Source organism: Pieris brassicae, chromosome 6 (genome assembly GCF_905147105.1).
Source record: "Pieris brassicae chromosome 6, ilPieBrab1.1, whole genome shotgun sequence".
Lineage (NCBI taxonomy): Eukaryota > Metazoa > Arthropoda > Insecta > Lepidoptera > Pieridae > Pieris > Pieris brassicae.
The window spans coordinates 15,635,778-15,660,289 of NC_059670.1; the positions used below are offsets into that span (position 1 = coordinate 15,635,778).

Below are 24,512 nucleotides of genomic sequence, written 5' to 3' on the forward strand. Positions count from 1 at the left end.
AAGGTTTATATTTAACCATCCTGAATTTTTTCCGCCCCGCTTCAAATCCATTGTCCTGAAGCAATGTTCGAAAGGATTCAGGGCATTCATAAAAGGCAACTATGTCAAAATATAAAATGTATTTTTAAACGTTTCTTTGTTAAAGCATTATTGCCAACTGTCTGTTTAGAGAAAAACGGACTTTTATAATAGTTTATATTTACACAAATTTATGTAAACTAAGCAGTTATTTTATTGTCTAAATTTTTGTTGAATTTATGTAAACCAGCTGTAAAGCCAGTAACTTACCTTTGATATTAAGTGTATTATGAAACACCTGACATCCATGATTTAGCAGAAATACGCTTATTTCATTAACCCAATTAGCTATTGAATATTTTCTTCTCTCTTTCTAATAAAGCCTCGTGTCCTTTGAAGAAAGTATTCTAATTAAGACGCTAATTTTATAAATGAAACCGAGAGTTATGTGTGTGTGAGTATATGTTCTATAATGATGATATACATATCTTAAAATGACGTTAATAATTCTTTACAACACCTGCTTCCGACAGGCAGCTTTACAAAAGTCTGAGCATAAAACCGAGAATATCATCAGTGAAGACACTACAACACATGTTTCGATCATATGTATTATGTACCTCCGTACAATCATTAAATTTTATACAGTAATAGATTAATAATTATATATCTGCGATTATAAGCTCTTGATATAACTAATAGAAAACGATAATTACTTGAAAAAAAAAAAAACGTTTTATAAGTCTAACAAGAAGGCTTCTTATTTAACTCGCTCAGAGAAGCCGTTTTAATTCACAGACCGCTTCACTATAAAACAATTACCCCAAATACATTCAAGAATATTATGGTCGTCTGCTTTGTATACGTTGCCTATATTCGCAAAAAATTAGCTCTGTAAAGGAAACTATAATTAAAGGAACAAAACAATGTACCCGCAGTACTTATAACATAAAGCAGTGTTCATTATTTTCTGTTTGCGACTTTGTACTATAATTTGATGGGATCTGGATGGGATGACAGATGTAGGTGACGCTCTCGGGAACATATATATATATATTTTTTATATAACGGGACAAACGGGGACGAGGCTCATGTGTATTAAGTGATACCATAGATACTCACATTGTCATAGAACTCGCAAGTGTGTTGTATTTTTTGATGACAAAGAACCTTTTAGGAGAGTTGACGATTATAGTCGTACTAAGCTGTGATTTTAGGCACCAAAAATCAGCCTCATAGTACCTTCATGACCTAACAGTAAACCAATGCATAGATATTATTATATTTCGTTATCTAACCAAGTTATATGGAACAACATTTTTATGTATTTTGTAATAACTGTGAAGTTTTAACTTATAAATAAAAAATATATGAATATCTTTCTTGGTAATTTAGTACTAATTCAGCGTTTCGACTTAATTTATTTTTAACCACAGTGAGACTTCGTAACGTATTAATGACAGGTTATACTACCGGTTAAAGTTATCCCTTTATAGTTACGAAATATAATTTATTACTTCTGCGGTTCCTTAATTGGGTCGTAGCACGAAGTTCTATAATATTTTTTGTCTTCTATAAAACTGTAGTACATCACTATGCTCCATTAACAATAGTTTTCCCAGCGTATGCGATTTCGGAATTTTTATTGGTCTTTTTCACACCTTGGATAATTCGTACTTCCAAACAGAAACATAACTTTTTTTTAAATATTCTATAGCCTGTGTTCATCAGGGATAACGTAAGGTTCTAATAGTAAAAGATTTTTTATGTCAGTCGTGTTGTTTTGGTGCCTATTCAATGCAAACAATCAATCAAAAAGCTCTTTAACATTAGTGTAGATAACTAAAACCATTTGCTTTTATAACTTACTGTATAATAAGGATATATGAGTTAATCTAATAAGCAGTTACACTATTATATATAATTACGATGCCTGCTAAAGTTTCATTTACATTTCACATTAGCTTTCACTGAGTTCGCTCTACGCCCATACGCTTCGATGTTGATCTAAGATCCTTGCACAAGTATTGTGTGTTCGTCTCTAATTAATATCTAAGGATATTAAAGTTTCAACCTCTTGTGTGAATGTCAACTTACAAAGACAACATTTCCATTAGATACTAGGAATTTATTTTTCTAAGAAAAATATGTTGCTAAGTCAAAACTCGGAGACTGCTAGATCAATTCGAGTATTTATTTTTTACCCTGGACTATGAGGAAGCTTTTTATGGGTAAAAAATGCAAACATTGCGCGGAAATAAAAGTTTCATAAAAAAAATATATAAACGAAGAACGAAGCTCGCGGTGGTAGAATATTTTGCGACCGCGGTACTGAATATAAGGTAACGTTTACGTACGGTATACGTAAAGTAGTTTTCTCACTTATTATTTCTACAAAATAATGTATTTTATATCTTGGTTTTATATCACAGAAGTCGTTGCAACTGTTTCAGTGCTTAAAATATAGAGTAACGGGGCTGTCACACCTCGTTACCGTCACCTTCAGAATGGAAAAATAAACAGAATTTTAAATTACGGAGAAGACGATGTTTTTCTTATTCCTTTTTGGGTGAACGTACAAATAAAGTGATTCTTTTGCTTTTCAAAGTTTCAGGAAATTCATAGCCGGATTGGTTTACTTCGTTACGAGTGAAGTGTGTTGTTGTTGCGAAGTTTTAAGCATCTATTGCTATCTTCATGTTATCGCAATGAAATTTGTTGATCTAACATAAATGTTCAAGTTTATTGCTTTATTTTTACATTATTACAGAATTTAAAATTATCATATCTAATGTTATTTTGCACCGATCCAACGCCTTGTCCGCTACACTTCATGAACTTTGTTTAAATAATTTTTTTAACAAATTACGTACATAGCATAAGTCAAGAGTATATTTACTAAATTGGTGCCCTCCTACATTATCATCATATAATGTATATATGAAATAAGTAATGGTCAAATACTTTGAGTAGCGGCTAAACCGCTTCAAAGACGAGACAGGAGAAATATGTCAAAAGCGTGAAAAATTGTTGATAATATATCTGTTCCATCCCCAAAGGAATCTCCCCTCTTAACGCCCCAACCACTAATATTTTACTCATCGGGCTATCACGCGTCATAAATCAAACATGGGTTGTATTTAAAACAGTCATCTATTTATAGTACCTCCGTGATTCTGCAAAATTATCATTCATTCTGTCACGTACGGATGTGATAAACGGAACTGGGCACTGTAATGGTTGTAATATGATGATGGATTGCGATGACAGTGTTACATGTGTAAAGATTTATAGCCTATGTTTTAAGCATTCGATTAGTTAGCGTGCGACTTTCTACCCTAATGTATTTTGTGTACGCAATTAATACTTATAAGGCTGCAAATATCTAGACGCTCACCGCTCAAAATTTAAAAAAGAAATGGTTAAAGGATTGGCTCCTGATCACATCTTACGCAGAGTTGGAGATGATACTGAGACCTGATAATAGGGAACTCTGTCACATGTTTTTTTTTACTTAAAAGTGTTACCACATGTAAAACACATTTTTATTTTAAGTTAAACATTGAGAGTTTTATATTGTTGACGTGATCATAGAAGAAACTTGCCTATAAAGGAAAATTAAGAAATGCAGATATGTGGGGCCAATATAGGGTTGTAGCGGCACTCGAAATATTATTTGTAATGTAAGAAATATTTTAATTGTCATAACGAAAATGAAGTATTATTTGTACAGAAAATTTCTTGAGGGTCAGATTGTCACTTGTTACATTATCATAACACTGTTTAAAAGCCTACTAAAATACTTCTCTAGTGTATTAAATAAAGGGAACAGCTCTCAAAATCACAGTGAATAATGTTTTAGACCTTCAAAAGCCACTCATCTTTTATTCGCTGAACAGTACTTGGAATCAACGGGCTTAGCAAATCAATTCTTATCTACGGTTGTCAGCTGTCTCGCAGTCAACTTTTTGAATTATGCAGCGATCGGAGCCGTAACCAGACGCATCATTCCCAGAGAACCGCATACATTAAATACGATTTGTCACCTACATTTTCGCCGACTCTTCGCGTTCCTGTTTTGTTAATTAAAGTTTCATTAAACTATGCATGGAAAATGACTAAAATTCAAATTTGGAATCACTAATTCATAGTTTGGTCTTCTAATTCTTTGACGTTACATACATAAAAAATAAAACAGAGTACGATTTTAAGAATAATACCAGCTCACATTTTAATACAAATATTAATATTATTAATTCCTTTGATGTTTTTTCTTTGTATTTGTTATTACGTTGTAGAAGTAAGATATATTTAGAGAAGTATATCTCTTCAGTTTAACCTAATACTAACTGGCTGGCTAGTTAAACCAAATTCCGTTGAAAATATGATGGAATATTGCACGAACGAAATATTAACTTAGTTTCCCGAAATTATTAAAGATATTTGAGTAAGCGCCAGTTTAATGAACTAGCCTTGGATGCTTTTCCTTCCAAATTACTTTTACGCTGTTGAGCTCAAGAATGTTTCAGGACACCTGGCGCTTTACGTAATTAGGGGACGTACGTAAAAACTCGTGAGAATTACTTCAAAATGAAATTCCAAATGGAAATTATCATATTAGCATATATCTTAATGATATGCACGTATGCTATGGTAACATCATATAATGATATTGTAATTTATAGTACATTAAGAAAACACTTTTTAAACGGATTGAAGCTATGTATTATTATTATTATAAACTTATAATTAGTCACCGTGACCACGCACGCTGTAAAGCACGCGAAACGTCGGAAAAATTTTAATTTAAAATTATGTAAATAATTATAATAATACATAGCTTAAATCCGTTTAAAAAGTGTTTTCTTAATGTGTAAAATGCAATATTAACAAAAGACTATTTATAGTACAGTAAAGTGTAGTAGTATAAACAATTATGCTCAGTAAAGATAAAAATATTCTATTTAATTAGGATTTAGACAGGTTTATGTTATTTTAACATAACGGGGCAAATGGGTAGGAGGCTCACTTGATATTAAGTTATTCCGAGTGACAATGGACACACACTGCTAGAAGGCTCGCAAATGTATTGCCGGCCTTTTAAGAAAAATAAAATTTAAATATAATGTATATATAATGCTTTGTAGGACAACTTCTTGTTTACTGTGGTCAGCAAATTCTATGCTGTAAAGCACTCGAAACTTCACGTTATGTAAATAATGTAATAATATCTCGTTTATATCCGAAGTTCCTCTAAGCCAGAGAAAATATTATAAACAATTTTTGTAAAGCTTCAAGTGGCTTTTGAAAAACTCGTTTATAAGACCCCAAGGCCACCCAGATATTTAAATCAAGCGATCCAGAATGTTTTTTAATTGTAATCAATTTCAAAAGATTTATCATTTCCCTCATGAATGGAGTCCAGATGTGAGAGCATAAGATCGCGGTCACGTGAGAAAATAGTGGTTAGGGTAGATAACAGTAATCGAAGATCCATGTGAGGGTGAGCACTCAGTTTTTATAACTCTTTCACATACAAATAAATCATTTTGTATAATAGAGATGAGTAGAATGTATTCATTTAAAAGTACACCATAAAGTCTTAAAGATTTATGATATACACGTATTTTTTACGTTATCACAAAAATCAAAAACATACCAGCTTAGATCCTTAACAATCACATGATTGATCTAAGCTGGTAATATAGAATTCAATATTAGCAATTTGTAAAGAAGTCTCTCTTTGATATAATAGTACAGTACATATAAGTTTAAGCTGGTTTCTTTGTTTTAGCCGTTAGACTTTCATGCATTGTAAGCTGGCGGCTGGAGAGCTCTACTCATGTCTCTCGGGTACTCGACATACGCCTACGCAGCTTATTGTACGCTGTACATGCTATCGGGGCATTTTAAAGATTTTAGATTCTCGTTTTAATTACCCTTTTTTGGTTCAGAATGTTACAAGACTACTCCTTAAGCATCTATTTCAGTGAATAACTTTCGTAGGAGGACATTTAAAAACGAAACCACTATACCTCAGATCCTTCAGTATTTAGGGTTGGAACCCGAGACCTAATGGTCTGCACTCGAACATGACCAATAAGGCTGTCACTACTTACTACTAAATATGTCACCAGATATAGAGCCTGTCTATCTTTAATATGGATTGTTTTTTTTTTCGAGGAACATTAAGAATGTGCCAACAAAAGTAATAAACTTCCAGACAAGACAAGGGAAAAATATTTATTCGTGTAATAAAGTGTCTCGACGTCGCGGAAATCGAAACATTGATATTATTACTCCCTTATTGAAAACGAACAAAGAATTCATGAGGATATTTCATAAAGAACAATTTTCAAGTAATTGTTTGAATGAAACGTTCATTGATATTTATAGGCAAGTAGGTGCCTACAAGTACAAAATGTCTATGGTTCCGCTGCAGTACTTAAAAATCCATTGAGGCAAGACGGTGCATATAGACAATTATTATAATACAAGCACAAATAATTCCTAGACTAATGCTTTGAATTGCGTGTTGATAAATTTAATTAGGACGGCTGTCTAATGGCGACGTGCATCTCGTCGGTATATATTAAGTTTATCCTGTACAAAAAAGACATTTGTTGTAATGATAATTAAAGTTCTTTCAACATTATAAAGAAGATATTTATCGAGGCTAACTGTTATTATGTAATTACTGTAAGAATGCCTTATTATTAAGGAGACAGTGAGGCGCCTTTAGTAGGTCAGGAATTTATTTACTAATTCAGAAGCATGTAACCTACCTAAACAGGATTGCTTTTTATACACGGACAATTGCAGCAAGGTATTTTTAAACAGTTTAGTTACTTAAATATAATAATTAGGTAATTAAATACACAACCTGATCATTTGACAACTGTACCGTCTTTACCTACTAGGAAAACGTACGTGATCATGTACGTATTAATAGTCTGAGAATATAATATTACTTTTAGTAAATTAGACACGTCTATAAAATATACTCATTGATAGTAATGTTCAAAGATTAGGGAGTCAAGAATCAATTCCTTTTTCAAATAAAAATTCGACCATCTATACGAGGGTGCAACGGCATTCAAAGTTCAAATGCATGCATTCTCACCTCAATATAATTATATAATAAATTTATTTATCATTATATATTTCATGATACATAACACATATAATCAATGATCCTACATAACATTGTAGGATCGCCGGTGTATTTCTGTGGCTCTGTTAAGACTCAAACATTAACGTATACCTATATAAAATATTTAATTTGCGAAAGAAGTCTAGACACATACCACAACTCGTCGTGTAAATGTTTTTTTTAAATAAACCAACAAAGTAATTTTTTGTATTCAAATTGAAAAATAGTCCAGGTAATTGGGGCTTAACTGAAACAAATCGGTCCCGGCCACGTGAACTGCAAGTCTCATAAATTCAAATTGACACTAACTGGCTTATGTGTACCGAGCTGCCAACGTATTTGGGGTCCCCTATGTGGCCAGAAACGTGCAACTTTCGGAATATAACTACGACAAGGACAGAACTTCATAATGTAAATTTAATTAATACCAAGTACCACTCTCATACTAATGGACCAATGGACTTTTTGTGTATGTGTGCATCTTACACAGGCTCGTACGGTGAGGGAAAGCATCTTGAGGAAACCGGCATTAAAAAGCGAATCCCTGGAGCGATAAGTTTATTATATCCGACCTGGATATTATAATGAACTGAATCCATTTCTCTTTAAAAAAACAATTTAAAGTTATCATTAAAACATTACCAAAGACAATATAGAAAGGATTGAACTGTATCATCAATATAGTCTTTGGTAATATGTATGGTAAATTAATGTACATAACTTTAATTTCCACAGATTATAGTCGAACGATATTAGTCTGTTATAGCTGTTATATAGTCTGCACACGAAGTCCGCTTTAATCCAATGATACGAAATGGCCGAAACTCTCTCTCCTCGAGCTGATCAATTTGACCTTGTAATCGACTATTAACGATATAATAATCAAATACCACCATCGTAGTAAAATCGACAACATCCGCGTCGCTTCCATCAGACCCCCACGTCCTTTTATCATGGTTAGTTGCTCCCAACCATTATGGTAATAGTTGTTATTAATCACAACTGCTTGTTCATTCTATAAATATAACTATTGTCTATAATTGAAAATATAAAGTCGAGTTATGCACGAGTTAACCCACGGAGATACATTTGTGTATTGACATTTTTATGGCGAAGTAGATCAGGTTTTGCTCTTTAGTTACTCAAAATAACTATTCTAGTTCCAAGAATTGATGTCAGGATGCGACAGGACATGTAGATATGTTAGTTATAAACACATGAATCACTAAAATGTGATCAAACAAAATTTATATTACAAAATTAAAATATTACAATAAATTTCGAATATATTATACCTACTAATGAAACTTTTGATTACGATCGCGGGAAACCCTTTTGTTTGGCTTTTTGTAGTTCAATTTCGCTGGAGAGTTGATGTCCGGTCGCATCGTGCCTGCAATAATGCTAGTAGAAAATTGCACTGGGAATTATCGAATTAGATCCCCTGCTCGTATCAAGAACAATTCAGTGTTGGTAGTGCGTTTGCGCCGACCGGGATCACTAAAAATAGTTTCAAGTTATTAAGATAATGATAGTTTAGTATTATGATGAAGATCACGGAGTCGGTGGCTAATGGAAATGAGGTGGATGTGATAAGAAGGTAGGAAGCTTTTATTAAAATAATTTGTAATAAAGCTTTGAAGCCTGATAGCTATTTTTTATATTAAAAAGAAGGGAATAAACTTCTATCACAAAATAATACTTGTTTAAGTAGAATTAGCATTGGTATTTTTCCAATGAAAAATAAAACGGTTTGGGAGGTTATGTCCATAGACTGAATCTTTATTATCCATAGAACATATTTAAAATAATTACAAGTTGGGCAAAGAGATAAAGTTGTATTCAAAAATATTAATGCATTGCTTATAATTTTTTTATTTCGTATTTGTGTAATAATTAAGTGTGTGAAAAGCCTATACATTTTGTAGAACTTACATTTGAGGGAACATAACATTGACAATTTGAGTTAAAAAGGAAGCACAGAAGTGAAGCTATTGATGTTTGTCCCTCGCCCTACTTCCCGGCAAGGTATCAATGTTATTAAACAAGTCGTCCTTAATCCTCGAGGTCATTGACCATTTACAAAGATGCTTAGTGACAGGGGTGGCCCAGCGATTAAATTTAAAGTGCACCAAAATGTGGCAACACAACACCTGTTCCATTAAAATGCACTCAAGCAGACAGATATAAAGTAATTTTTTGTTTGCGACACCCCTAACGTATTAATGTGTCATTTATATTCAAGTTTCATAAGCCATTTTGTTAAGCTAAATTTTAAATGTTCCTTAAGTAGGGATGCCCTTAAAATAAATCTCAGGGAAAGGGTCAAAAGAGTTTAGTTTTTTTGGATGGAATTAAAAGTGTGGAGGTATGAAAAATAATTTGCCAACCCCAAGTTTGGTTAGACGCGGAATAATCAAACAAAGGACGAATTAAATTACATTATGGAAATTGGAAAAAACGACGAAGCTTTGATTTACTTTCGCTTTTAGCTGGAGTAAAATAACACTCAAACCCTTTTAGAATTTTTCTCTGCTGGAGCGTTCAAGTACAATGACTACGTTCAACGTAAAAAGCCAGTTACTACAGTCGCTCATTGATCACCGGGCGGGCGGCCGTGCTCTAACGAAAGGGAACGCTACGAAACCTACGCTTATTCCAACCTAACATGCAACGAATATAAACAAAAATACATGCATTGGAAACTACACTGTAAGTCCTTGGAAATACGGTCAATATTCTTTGAACTTTTTCCGTATATAGGCTCTTATTGGGTGGCTACTTTCGCTATATCAAATATTATCTAGCACGTATCTAGTAGTATTCGTTACGGCGAGGTAAGATTAGTGAGGTTTAGGTAGGGTAAGCTCTTTGTGCGAATGGATTCATTTGTTCGTATTAAAAGGTTCTATGAACGTAGAAGAAACTGTATTACATTTTATGTTTAAAAAGTTAAACGATGTGAAGGGTTAGAGAACTTGCTTTTTCTACTTTGTACGAGAAAGGTTTCAATGGAGTGTTGTCTATTTTAAAAAACGGTTTAGTTTTTGAATAATGTATAGATATAAAAATACAAATTTCATTCATTAAATGATTTAGTGCGTCACTCCAATTATGTTCCAATATAATGGACAATGAAACGAATATTAAACATATAGTTTTTTATTAGGCATATGTACTACTATGAACACATTTTATCAACCGCAGATTATAAAAAGCCATTCATACAGTTTTGGTTTCTTTGTTAGATGGCTTATACTTTATTATTTAATGTGAATTTTAACGAAATCGGGCATTCCGTAATTTTATCCTTATTACGAGCAAACTCTTAAGGATTCTTATCCTTTTATAATACATGTCTATTTCAAGTACCTACCGTTCGTTATGAAGTGGAGAAACGCTTCTCGGTTTGTCGATTTCTTTTTTAAGTGATTAAATTAAATAGCGCTTTCTTCGAGAGTATTGCATCTTTTGTCATCATTTCACACGGTAGAATAGTTATTTATGAATTTAACTTAACATTAAATTTTCCCATAGGCTATTTACCACGATACCGTTTTACCGAACTTGATTAAAATAAACGTAGCATGTAATCCACGTAAACCATTTACGCGGGAAACGAGAAAGGAAATCAGACGCGGCCATATTGAATGCGGAAATGGCTTGCCTATCTTGTCTGGTTTTTCGTCTGCGATTTAAATAAACAAACAGATGTTAGCTGCTGGTGTGGTCTTTTGTAATATAAATTATTTGTTTAAATAAAAAAAAAATTGAACAAGTATATCTATATTAAATTCAATTGACTAAATAAATATTCTTTGTATAGTTACAGCCTATCTTATCCTAAATCTGTAATATTTTATCTGTGGTTAAAAACACTGATACTAGACATTTCATACACAGGTTAAAGAAAATGAGAAACTTCGAACTACATGAGATTTTAATTTATTATTCAGTGCGTTAATGTAGTGTCTATGAGAGCCTGTTTTCTTTTTAGGTATTTACGCTCCTCTGTTAACCTCATCTAGTTCATTACATTCATAAACTCATGTGCTATATTTCTAAACTAAAAATACAGAGTGTATTATTAGGATGTTTACATTTATATTATATAGTGAGTATGAGTAAATTCTGTTTATTATTATGGCCGCACTGAGTGTAGCAGTTTCTAAAGAACAAAAATTTAAAAAGAAAAACAATCGAGCTCAAGGCACCATTAAAATGAAAATGTAGACATTTTATTACACCATGCCAGTTACTGCTTATAAATACATCGGAAGAAACATTCGTTAGATGAAATGTTGAATAGTTTTCTAATACATTGCAAACTCCTTTTGTTTTGTTATACTATAATTTTAGTCTTTCGAAATTTAAATTTTGACTACTGTCTAGGTAATTATTATTTGTATTCACTTATCTTCAATAGACGATGGAAAATTGACTCACGGAAGTACTAACTTTATGAATTAAAAAAAAACTCTTACTTTGTCACACCTATTATAGGCTTTATCCATATGTTCGGTTTTAAAATTTCTTATTGTACACCTAATAGTACATTACAGCAGATGTTTTCAACTAAAAACTTTTACCGCAAAATCGGGAAGCTAATTAATCACGTTTCTGGAGCGGAAAAATTTCCCCACGAAGGAAGCAAGTACCATAATCAAACACTTGCGCACAAAATGTTTGTTGTACTCATCATGACCTGGATACAGTTAATTACGTGTTACTCTATCATTATATTTTCACATTGTGTTTCATAATTATATTATAACTATGAAAAAAATTATAAAGTTTAAATTATAATAAGAGATTTGGAAAGGTATATTTTCATTATATAATGGAATTTTGCGAATCATTTATCCACACGGTACGGATAACTAATTATTATAAATAACAAATAGTAAGCACAATATGTGTTTTATTCTTGTTGAATATCAGGTTGAATATGAACTAGTGTCTCATCAGAATATACATTATACAATATAGTTTTTGTGCGTGAAAAGCAATAAATACTATATTAACCAAGTTTTTATTACGTCCTTTAGCCAATAATTGCTACGTTTTCTGTGACATATTTCAATGGTTACTTATCTGTGGTAGCCAACCACCGAGTGCGCGGTGCTGTGCGCTTTTGTGCTGAGTTTTGGCGGGAAAACTAGATTTGTTTGTCAGTTGGCAAAATACCAAGAAGCTGCGAGCTCAATTTTTTTATTTCATTGTAAATTATGCACATGCAATTCAATTTCCTCACATTTCCTTCACCGAAAAGCTAGCGAATATATGATGAATGCAATACGCATTGTGCTAGCGTGGGGACAACAAACCATTCCCTGTCGCCTGAGAGAGGAGTTATAGGAGAGACATATATAACGTGTAATTGAGTACGCTGAAAATCTCGAAGTTTATCAAAATTAATCCGAGTACGTGACGATTTATACTGATAGGGCCCCATCTAAAGAAATTGCCACGGGCCTCAGATTGTATAGTTACGCCACAGCCGACCACCATCTACAATTTAGATTCTAAATCCTCTCCCGCGTTGACACTTTATCTTAGTGAATATTCAATGTAGACAATTAATTCAAAATTGAATTGAGATTTAAGTAAAGACAAATTTCAAATTATTTACAAATAGATTTTTTATATAATAAAAATACTCAAATGTCGTTGTTTTTATTTAGTTACAAAAATGTAAATAAATATTGTTTCTTCTACTAGATAACCATCTCTATGACATTTTTTAAATTAAAATATAAATAGTTAATAGCTTTGTATTTTTATCCTACAGTTTGCGAATAACAAACCTTATTATATTATCACATGACGTCAGCGTGACACCAACGTAATTCTTTAGAACTATCCCATACCGACATTTATTTGCAGAAAACTCGGCAGCGGAATAATATATTTACATAATAAATGGTGGAGTTAGGAGACCCCTCGCCTAAACGTTATGAGGCCTCTAAAAAATTCAGCAAAACGTCTACATTTTGTACAATAAGTTTCTGTATACAGGTTGGTGATACAATCAAAATTAATACAAATATTGAAGCACTAATATTTTCGTAATTTGAATAATACGAAATTTAAAAACAAAAGAAGTTTACCAGTGTGGTGAGAACATGAACTAGACATTAATTGTCCACCAGAACGCGAAATTTAAGTCTTATTATATACTACCATAAAATAAAATAATATTCCGTGTGTTAATATTATTAAATATTTATTTTTATCTCTTTTAAATCGTTAATACTTAAAAACTAGTGTATAAAACAAATTTTCGTATAAAACGGATTCTTTGCACAAGTTTTTAAACGTATTATCGGTAAATTAAACAGTTCGAAACCTATCGTTGGCGAACGTACTTTAGTTTGATAGGTTTTCGTCTTAACGAAACTTATTTTCAGACGATCAAGACGGAATTTTCTCATTACAGTGGTAGGTGGAATTTTTAATGAGTAACTCAAGACTTTTAACGAAGAGCTTGGTTACATGTGGTAATTAATCCCAAAATTCATAATTGCAGTACTTGTTCTCTTAAGATCGACGAAGTATTGGTCTTTTAAAAGATTAATTCACCTTCAGAATAAATTGAGATTGCCATTGATATCATTTGACTCTCTGCTATTCTATTATCCCGAACTCCTGTATTAAAAGAATTCACAGCCTAGACGGAGCGAAATCATTACTCCCGTATTTAATTCATTTTTTTATGTTCTTTTGATATTGCGTATATGATTGATCGAGATGATTTCTAACTAGATGGTTACGCCTGCTTAGGCACTGGAGACTACTTTATCGGTTTCTTGAATATTTACAAAAATAGATTACATTATATTGATAGAAATAGGATGTCAGATCAATAACTCTATGTAAATTTATGAGTCATAAGGTTTTTAGTTTTCTTTAATTATAGAGGACTGTTCTTTACAGCTGCTTCTCAATACCCGCGAACAACATGTCTGGCGGCTCCCACGTCTCAAGAGGGACATTCGGAGACTCGGAGTTGTCTGGAAGCAGTGCCCCGCCTCTTCCTAGTCCGGCGTCTGCAAGTGCCGCCCTGGTGTCTCCAGAGACCCTCAGCAGACATAGCAGTCCACCACCTATACCAGCTCATCCCTTATGCCAGCCAGCACCATCGTGTTCTTCTCATCATGTTCATATAGAATCGCCTTTACGGTTTGTGTTATTATACGTTTAGTTTTAAATAATGAGAAACGTCTATATAAATAATAGATATGTTGAAGGCTCATTTATAATCAAGGAACTGGTGAAGTATTGCTCACTTATTAAAAGTATACTGTCAACTGACTGTCACAAACTTTCGAAAGATTATATTTCACTATAACAAGGCACAATATAGTCAGAACATAAGCACAAAGAACGAGTGTCGTTTGAAGTATTAGAATATGATACTCGATGAGATTAGTATCGAAATATAGGGTTTCAACAATATCCAGACAGGATAGGAAATGGCTGGCTATAAATTACAGGAGCAGTCTAGCTTTCATAACTATACAGCGCGGTCATTTTAATGGATTCATAAATCGATGCCTGAACATTTGTTAGCTTATTTCGTTTAAACTTTATAACTTTAATGTTCTTTAAATAAAGCTATATATTGCGTTACATTATATTACCATAATATTATAGTAGAATTGATTCTGCGATAAGTTTTTAATTCCAATTTCAGTTACGTGCTTTTTACTAGTTTCATTGGATACACACGTGAACATAATTATCGTATCAATATAAATTAAATACATATTACAAACATATTCTACATACTTTAGAATTCTATGTAATAGTCAATAATTTAATTTTGTCGTCAAAGCGACCCGGTAATAGTCTCTTGAAATAAAATTCAAAAAATCCGCCTTCAAACTAACCTGAAAGGACTTTAATAAGGAATCAGTATTTGAAAGCAAATTTTTCGTTTGAAAATGAATCTACGGCATATACCTAAATGGACGCAAATTAAGAATTCCAGAGAGTATTATGATGTAAGGATTTCTAATGTTTTGATGTTTGTATGTGATAGTATATTTTATTATTACGTAATAGATCTTATATCGTATGGAAATACGTGTTAAAAGAAAATATGGGTTTGTAGGTAGGTTTATAATTGGGCATTTTAAAGCTTTAATCATACGACGAGAGAATTTTCTTCGCTACGTCAATTTACGAGGTATAAAGTCTATAGTTAAAATTGCTTACACTTTTCAGAAACAATGCAATTCATATTAGCTTAAAATTATTTATATATATTTTAACGGTTTTTATCTAATATATAGCTCATCAAACTCGAATGTAATAAAAGTGTTAATAAATTTCTTTCCCGTGGCACTCCAATGGAGAGCGATTTTGTGTCAGAGATTTATGAACAGTGTGTCGTAAATTCAATGTAGGACTTAGTGGAGCGGTCTGTGGTATAGCCATTGGGTTTTATTTGACGCGTTTTCGAGATGGCTTGAGGCTGCAGCAACTGAAATGTCTGAGACTATTAAGTAATATTTATGGCAAAACAGCACCATTGTTTGATTAGTTTGAAACGCAGTAACCGCGAAAGGACACAAATCATGTTATCTATCTGAAACAATTATTGTTTCGCCGGGAATCGAAATCACGGATCTTGGAACGCTAACTGTTATGGCATGAAAAGCTATTATTATTGCCAAGTATATAGAATCCCTCCCCTCTAATGTGGTCGTAGCGTATATAACCAAATATACTAATAGTTTTTTTTAAACGAACCAGTTGTTCCTGAGACAATTGCGCTCAACCAAAGAATTTAGAAATACATATTTTAATTATAATATAAATCTTAATGCCATATAATTTATTAATGCAGGTTACCAAGTCCACCATCTCTCGGTACTTCATTATCGCTGCAGCCAGTGTTGTATGGGCAATCAGGTGGCGGGTCACCGAGACCACCGCTGCCACCCGCTCGGCGACCCTCTCGACCCGCTAACGCTATACCTAATATGCATATAATTAGCGCGTAAGTATATAAGTCTTTGGTTAACATAGCTTTTACACATTGAAAGAATACAATTTTTTAACCGGATTAAAGTTAATTGTATAAGTATAAACTTTGTGGTCACCGTGACCACGCACGCTATAAAGCACGCGAAACGTCGGAAAAATTAAATTTAAAATTATGTAAAATAATTATAAGTTTATAATAATACAAATAGCTTTAATCCGGTTAATAAATTGTTTTCTTTCAATATAACATTTGTTCTTTTATGACAAGTAAAAAGCGTTTTTTTTGGACAATCGTTTCACTTAACATCAGGTAGGATTGTGGCCAAAAGTCGGCCTAATTAAAAAAATATATAAGAAAAATTCTGGTGGATATCACCTATATTAATATTATAAAGAAGGAAGATGTGTATTTTTATTTTTGTAGCAATAACTCAAAACTGATGGACTGATTTAAAAATTATTTTATAATTAGAATGCTATATTGTCTACGAATTATATAATAATAATTCTTTCTGTCAAATCTTTACAGATGTCAACTATATATAGTTGAAATGTTTTATATAGGAACATTATTATCTTACTCGTTATACTAATTTCAGTACTATCGGAAACCCTTCACGAATATAGGCCCTTTCTCTTTCCATTAATTCTTTATCCATACGCTTCCTGCTAACGCTTCTATATCTTCTATACCTTTTTCAAGGGCGCTCTCGTCTCATTTTTCCCCTTGGTATAAATGATATAGACTAGATATATTTGAATTCCAAAATATTTTAATAAATTGTCTGAGTGTACGAGAGAATGGGTACATGTGCGACATGTACCTAATCTAATATAATCTACCTTTATTAACGAGCGCTTTATAACCACGCTTTATTTAATACGTACATGGTTTACTAGCTGGCAGATACATAAGTGTAATAGTTTCTAATAACATACTATAAATGCATGCGAGGCACTCGTAAGTTACTAGTAGAATATAACAACTTTATTAAGAACGATATTAAGAAATTTTCTTCTATAATTGGAAATCATAACTTTTTCCTTGATAAATTATATAAAATTTAATTTAATCTTGTTGAATAGTGTCGTATCCAAAACTTTGCAAATCCCTCGGTTTGTGCTTTACGGTTGCCTGATTTTGGCTATCTGCCAAATAACTCTAAGTTTTCTCGTAACTTTCACTATTAGTATTTTTAGAAATGGCTAGACTTAAATACAAAATTATAACGGATATAAACGCATTGGTCTTCTTGCTGGCCATGATGATCAAACATACCTTCCATTAAAGCTTTAGTACTTGTGAAAATCTAAAACAATATTATGTACACTGTAAATAAGAGAAAATAAACAAATTACAATTTGTCAAAGAAAAGATAATGAGGAAATAAGAAAATTACCAAACCACTTATAATGGCCGGAAAAACTTTAGCAAACAATTCTTTGAGGAAAATTTTCAAGTAAAAAAAATAATACTTCACGCTAAACTGTTTAACAAGAGACGCATAACAACATGTTTTATTAAATGGGACACTGGCATAAAACTGTTTGTAAAGTTTTCGCTCTATAAAAGAAGAATCTAGTGAATGCGGGACAATTAGGAGTGTTTTATATAAAAAAATAACACGCTGTCATATAAATAATATTATATTGCATTTGAGATATGATTATTTTATTGACAGTATGTCGTTGTTCCATGATTCATTTTTACCCCGTTTAGTTTGGTTAACGTGCCTTATTTTAGTCCAGACAGAGTCCAGTTAGTTGTTTAAGGTTTTTAAAACAGTTGGCGAACCAATCAGCGGATTACCTCAATAAAAGTTCAATGAATTTGCCCGTTTGCATTGTTCAGGCATTGAGTTATAGGGCAGAGACACTCGTAACTCATTGCGTGAGACGGGCTGATTCCAAGCCAAAAATTTGAAGAATTTATTAAAAGTAATTTTAGTGTGAAACCTTTTTTTTATTAAATTAATGTGACTAATATAATTAATATTTCATAAGTATACTTCAGAATAGTGTATGGACTTAACTGCTAAAACCCTTCACTTTGAATGGACTCTAAAACCAGTTATTTAAAGCCGAAGCTAAATTACCTGTCAAAGAAATCAAAACGTTTTCTTTTTCTTATTGTGCTGTAGGTTGTGAAAGCAGGACCTCAGGTTATAGAATCGCATTATTTATCATTAAGTTTACCTGTCACTAAAACCAAGCTGCCTCTATGGGGAGAACGATATGTCTATGGCTACCAACGTTCTTATTTATTACTGAAGTGGTACCGCAAAGATGCGATCGCAATTCCCGAACCATCAAACGAACCCTCATAAAACTTTATGCTTAATAAAACTTCCGAATTCCATCATACATTTACATGTTGATCTTCCAGGTAATAAAGTTGATATTACATGCTGTTCTGAGTAATAACGATGATAATTCTTTGAGATAAAATATTATACTAACAGAACGTATGTGTGCTTGGTCACAGGATTTTGGTAAATAATAAAATATATTTATTTATTTTGTAATTGCAATATTTTTTTTAAACCTTATTTTTGGCTAGCATAATAGTAATTTTTGTTAAATTAAACATTCAATAATACAAACATCCACAGAACAAAAAAAGCAATAATAATCCAAAACAAAAAGGAAAAATAATTCAATTAAAATACAAAAAATCTAAAACATATACTCGTAGACATAAAATTACGCATTACACAGATTGAGAGATTTATTTACTATGCTTTTACCATTAATTGCAGACATTTGCTTTTAAGTGACAAAACCTCCACACACAAGTTAAATATCGTTTTATAATTATACTTGTGTTGTAAAGGTACCATACTTGTCATTGCCACAGATATTTTAACATTTAAGTTTAATAAAAATAAAGTTTATTCATATTTTAAGTTGTATAAATGTCCCTTCCATGTGTAATAAAACTGCCTTGCTGAGTGTATAAAATGTGACGCCCGACGAATAAGGGAAATTGTAAGAAAACATAAAAGCTTACAAAAGAGTCTCGCGCACCCTCTACGAAGGGTCAAGTGGAACACATAGATACGTATAATCCCACCTACACTTTGATAAATTATTCTTATAATATATTTCTGTCTTTAGTCATATATGTTCTGGAAGCAATACAGCCAGTTGATACAATTTTGTCTATAAGATGCGAAGATTATTCGTATCTAATCAATCTCGCAATCATGCTAGAATGCTTAGACGGATAGGGATGAATATCTTTCACTTAGGAATTCGGCTGAGAGATACTATAATTATACTGCAATATTTTCGATACCTCTTAATTTGATAATAGTAAACTAGCAGACAAAATCTGACAAAATATTTTTTCGTTTTTAGGCGAGTAAAAGTGTCTGTCGTTGAGATAAATATCACAATTTTGCTGGTCTAAAACCCGTTTGGTAACCACAAGTTATCAATTACTTATTTTTGTATTTAAAATTATTCAAGTTCACCTTATAACGTGTTATACATATATAAAATTGTATAGGTGACGATTCTTTATCAGTCTTAATTTCTGAAGGTCGTGTTACATGCGCCGTCATTGATGGTAAGACTTGTAAGGGCCTTTACTTGATCGGCCTTGACAGTAAGGGATCGCAGATTGGAGACAGTGGCAGAGTGGAAACGACCATTATGCATAACATAACACAACTTTAAATTCATATGAAGTAGTCCTTAAATTTTCGTTACAAGATTTGATTTTTTTTTTGTTGTTATGTTTTCGTCAAATATTCTGAGTAGAAATTTTTTATTAATAAAAATATGACTAATGCCAATTAAATGCTCTTTGTAATTATACCAATTCCGGCTTATGTCTAAGAATGAGGCAACAGTATTATTGCTAAATAGTTAATCACGTCTTATCGTTTTCTCATTTTCCGAGCGTAAATAACCCTTTGGCTTGCGAATTTCACGTTCCTCCAGAGGGTTGACTTAATAGACTTGAACTTGAGTATCTCTTAATTAATTCCTAAGTAACGTCTTGGTAATTCAAGCTTGTAGGTCGTAACTTGCACACAAGAAGCAATGCATGGCGTAGTCTTGCTCTTTCGCGAATTTTGTGAACGTTTTTAATATTCATAAGCATGCGCTAAGACGCATCTCAACAGAACAAACGTATTTTGATTGATTTATTGATTGAATATGTTTAGGTCGGGGGGAGGTTCGCTTTTCATTTTTTTTCCGCTTTGGATAGATGCTTATGTTCAGATAGGAAATTTGAATATGTTAAACGCATATTGTACCCCTTAGAACTTTAGCAAAAACCTTATGAAATTTCATTTAAAATGTGACATATTATACAACGTAATAAACTCGAGTTTATATCCGTTAATCAAATGCGCAGTACACGCGTAACTCGAAAATAGTATCAAGACACGTTACCTTTAAAATTTATTTACTTAAACATTAAATGTCTTAAATGATGCCTCATAGAAATTAGTTAAAAGTAGATAGGTAGGTATTTCTTCATTTAAAAGGGTTTAAATCTTATACATGCGTGGGTAACACTGAAAATGTTTAGAACTGGCCAGTTAGAAACGTTGCTAATGGAAACATTTTTGAATTTTAATTTTAGAACTCTTTGGTAACCTAATGTAGTATATTGCATGCATTTGTTATTTGTTTTTGTGAATTGGCGGCAAATCTAAAACTCTTGTTTCACGTGGAAATGAACTTAACGCGAGAAAATTTTCGCGCTTTCGTTGTGGGCTTACTCAACAACAAAGCTATGATAGGCTGCGATTAGCATTTCCTAATGAAGCCTCATCTCGTGCCACTATTTACAATTGGTTTAACGAGTTTACGCGTGGACTCGCCCTTTAACAGTGTCTACTGAAGGTAATATCAGTGCTGTGTGACGCATGATAGATGAAGATAAGAGAGTGACCTATCAGCAAATACGGGCAAGTCTAGGCATTGGTATAAGTCAAGTTAAAAAAATATTACACGAACTCTTAGGCGTCAGGAAGCTTTGTCCCCGATGGATTCCCCATACTTTAATCGACGACCAGAAACACTTTCACATGGACTGGTGTCGCCAAATGTATAAGATAAGTTCAACGGCGGTGACTCAAATGCTGTATTTGACATCGTCACAGGTGATGAAAGCTGGATAAATTGCTACGAATCCGAAACCAAAAGACAATCAGCTCAGTGGGTGTTTCCTTTCGAGTATCCGCCAACTAAGGTAAAGAACTAAGGAAGAAGTCAACATGAAATATCATTGCCTCATTCTTTGATCGGAAAGGTCATTTCGCGACAGTCGTGCTAGAAGATAGAAGGACAGTTACTGCAGACTGATTGTCAATCGTTTTTTTCCTGTTGTTGACAGCAGCGCCCTTCTACGAAGCAAGCGTCTCCTTCATCACGACAATGCTTCAGCGCACTCCGCTAAACAGACTGTTGAATATTTGACTATAGCAAGTATCGAGATAATAAACTGATACTAATAGAGGTTCTTGGCGCCCGACGACTTTCATTAATTTGAAGAACTAAAGATAAAATTCGAAGTATTCGCTTTACGAGCCCTGAAGATGCGGTGAAAGCGTATGAAAATGCCATACTCACCCCTTAGGAAGAATGAGGTCACTGTTTTTCTCAGTGGTTCCATCGAATGCAAAGATGTTTAGAGAGGAACGGAGATTAGTTCGAAAAACAATAAAAGTATTGACAACTTTCTACATTAAGCTGTTTTTCATTTTCTAAACATTTTCAGTGTTACCTAGGTATTAAATTGTTTTCAATTTGACAACACAAGAAACACATTTTTCTTTTATTTATATTATTATTACCAGGTTGATTTTTTTCCCAATTATTTGATTTATTGAAGCAGAACATCTGTTGTACTACCTAATTAGCTATTTTTAAGAGAATTGTTGTTTTTGTTATCATTATTAGTATTGGCATCTCTTTAATAGCGTGGACAAAATTAAAAAAGGGTTTATATTGTAGGTTATAAATTGTTATTGCTATCATAACTTTTATTTAATTTAATAATTAAAGGAAATATATTTTAGATATATATTCTGTACTAAATAACGATACATAATGTATGTAGTTACGAGTTGGAAACTGGGTTTTCATGTTACTGATCCGTTTTTCGAAAAGGTCACCTTAGTATCTGGATTCCAAACTTTACAATACAAGGTAGAACCTGTAATTATTGTTATTACATGGCATGGGACATAAACGCTTACCTTGGTATTAAAACCTTAAAGAAACATTGTGTATTCGCACAGTTTTTCTTCTTTCCGTGCAAAAGCCTTTGTTTCAAAGCTTTAAGTTTAACCTATTTCTAAATACGTAATAGGCTATATCCGCGTGCGAGCAAAATAATTCCACATAAAGTTCTTCTAGAAGCTTAGATAATGGGAATTCTCTGTTTTCTGGCCCATGTTAATTATGTGGACTACCACTTATAAGTGCAATGTTATCTTGTAAGTGCAATGATTAGTTAGCTGAGCGTTAGTTGAAGTAGACCCGTTATCGTTGAGTAGTGAGAATTGCTCCAATCGAAATGGACTCCTTATGTAGCCTACTTTCTTATTTTCGATGCGACCCTTGCAAAGCCTACTAGTCCATCAAACATTCTTTGTTCGACTGTGGAAATAGGTCATCAATCCGGTGGAATTTTTCGTACCTTTAGTAGTGTTAACTTTTCGTAGTGGAATATTTATATATAAAAATTTGCGAATGTTATATTATACGTGAAACTTATTGAAATAGTTTGTCGGGTCAACCGGTGAGACAATAGAATGTTATAAAGCCAATATATATAGAGTAAAATGGTAGCATATATAGATTCATATATTACGTGCGCAAAATCTTCTTAAAAAGCCTTTGTCGGTTTTTCTGTTCATATACATGACATCATTCACATTTATCATAGGGGTTGAATTGTTTTTATGGCCTAATACTGCTAAAATATTACAATCACTTTATTAAAACTATTCGATAATGCCATGCAAATACTATTTATTAAGAACTTTCCCGGTCCCATAAAATATGTTATTCATGTATGAATATACTTTAAAACTCCGAATTACCGTTTATGGAAAATTATATTAGTATTTTCTTACAAAGCATATTGGCGGTTTTCATTTCTTTCTCTTTAGGAAACATTCTTTCTAAACTAGAGCGAATACTTTGGCCGAAGTAGCTGTGATATAAGACGTATGAAAATGAAAATTTTAGATCTCTTTGTTCCATTCTTACATCCCAAAACGATTCTAAATTGCGAGACGAGTATTGTATGATATGAATCCCTCCTAACTACTTGCAGAATAATTCGTATTCAAGTGCGTTCATTCAACTGCAAGTTAAAAGTGGAACAACGCAAGGAGAATCTCTCGAAAACCAGGTCCCGTCCTTTTGTGTAGATGTATGTTTTGGAGGTATCGTTAGGATAGCAGGGAGCCAATAACACGCGGTTGTCATGGTAACGGAGCTTGTTCGGGAAGGGGCCTACCCCGAGGGAGAGAGGGTGCCGAGACCAGACTTTAAGACACCTCGGTAGTACAAGTTTTATGTTAGATTGCAGTTAAATAATGTTGTTACGAACAATGCTGACGAGGTCTACAGTTTTTGGTCACCGGTTATTTAGTGCTGTCCTTGGTGCTTGTCGTTCTACCTTGAAAATAACTGTATTGTATTATGATCTCACGAGATAATGAGACAAACAGTTTATAATTTAACAATTTACCTTAATTTGTATAAAGATAATAATATACACCATATCTAATAGAAATGTAAAAACAATTCCACTTATAAATTTACAGGAGTACTGACCTACTTTAGAGAATTCAAAGCGCTAAAGAGTAATATTAAAAAGCTTCGTTTTATACTTTATTCAAAAGCTCTTAAGTGGATTAGAGTTTGACATACAATAAACAGTAACACCGAATGTTATTAACTCCATTTTCCTTTCATGATTAAAAATAAAGATGTCTTAAACGTATTTCTTAAACGTCAAGGGACCACTTGTGACGAGCGAAGGCGTGGAAGTAGCGATAAAAGCTTATTCTTGTATTATTAAAACAGATTACTCCAGTGTAGCATAAGTTGATGAATCATAGAATTAAACTCAATGGCAAAGTACGAAGGGCTATAATGCATCAACACAGACTAATGAATCTCTTCTCACGTGCTCGCTTTAACGAGTCTGATAAGGGCATGCCGGCCCAGATTTTTAATTAATAATTAAAATAAAAATCACAATTTATTACTAGCTTCCGTCTGCGGTTTCACTTGTAGTGGATGAAATTTATGTTATCTAGATACGATTGCTGTTGAATTTTGGAAGTTGTATAAAGTTTAATGAATT

The 24,512-nt window shown here is 32.7% G+C and overlaps 1 protein-coding gene across 6 annotated transcripts in view; it reads left to right on the top strand.

Annotated features, from left to right (window-relative positions):
- The window catches only part of LOC123711149 (proton channel OtopLc-like), a 50,202-nt gene that overhangs the window by 9,493 nt on the left and 16,197 nt on the right, over positions 1-24,512 (top strand). For 4 of the 6 annotated variants that reach the window (XM_045663579.1, XM_045663580.1, XM_045663582.1 and 1 more), the window contains 2 exons: positions 14,108-14,353; positions 16,026-16,178. In XM_045663579.1, coding sequence (XP_045519535.1) covers positions 14,108-14,353; positions 16,026-16,178 — 399 coding nt within the window. Of the gene's footprint in view, positions 1-8,432; positions 8,772-9,782; positions 9,884-14,107; positions 14,354-16,025; positions 16,179-24,512 lie in introns of those variants that run through there. The other 2 variants (XM_045663583.1, XM_045663584.1) reach the window with 2 other exon arrangements.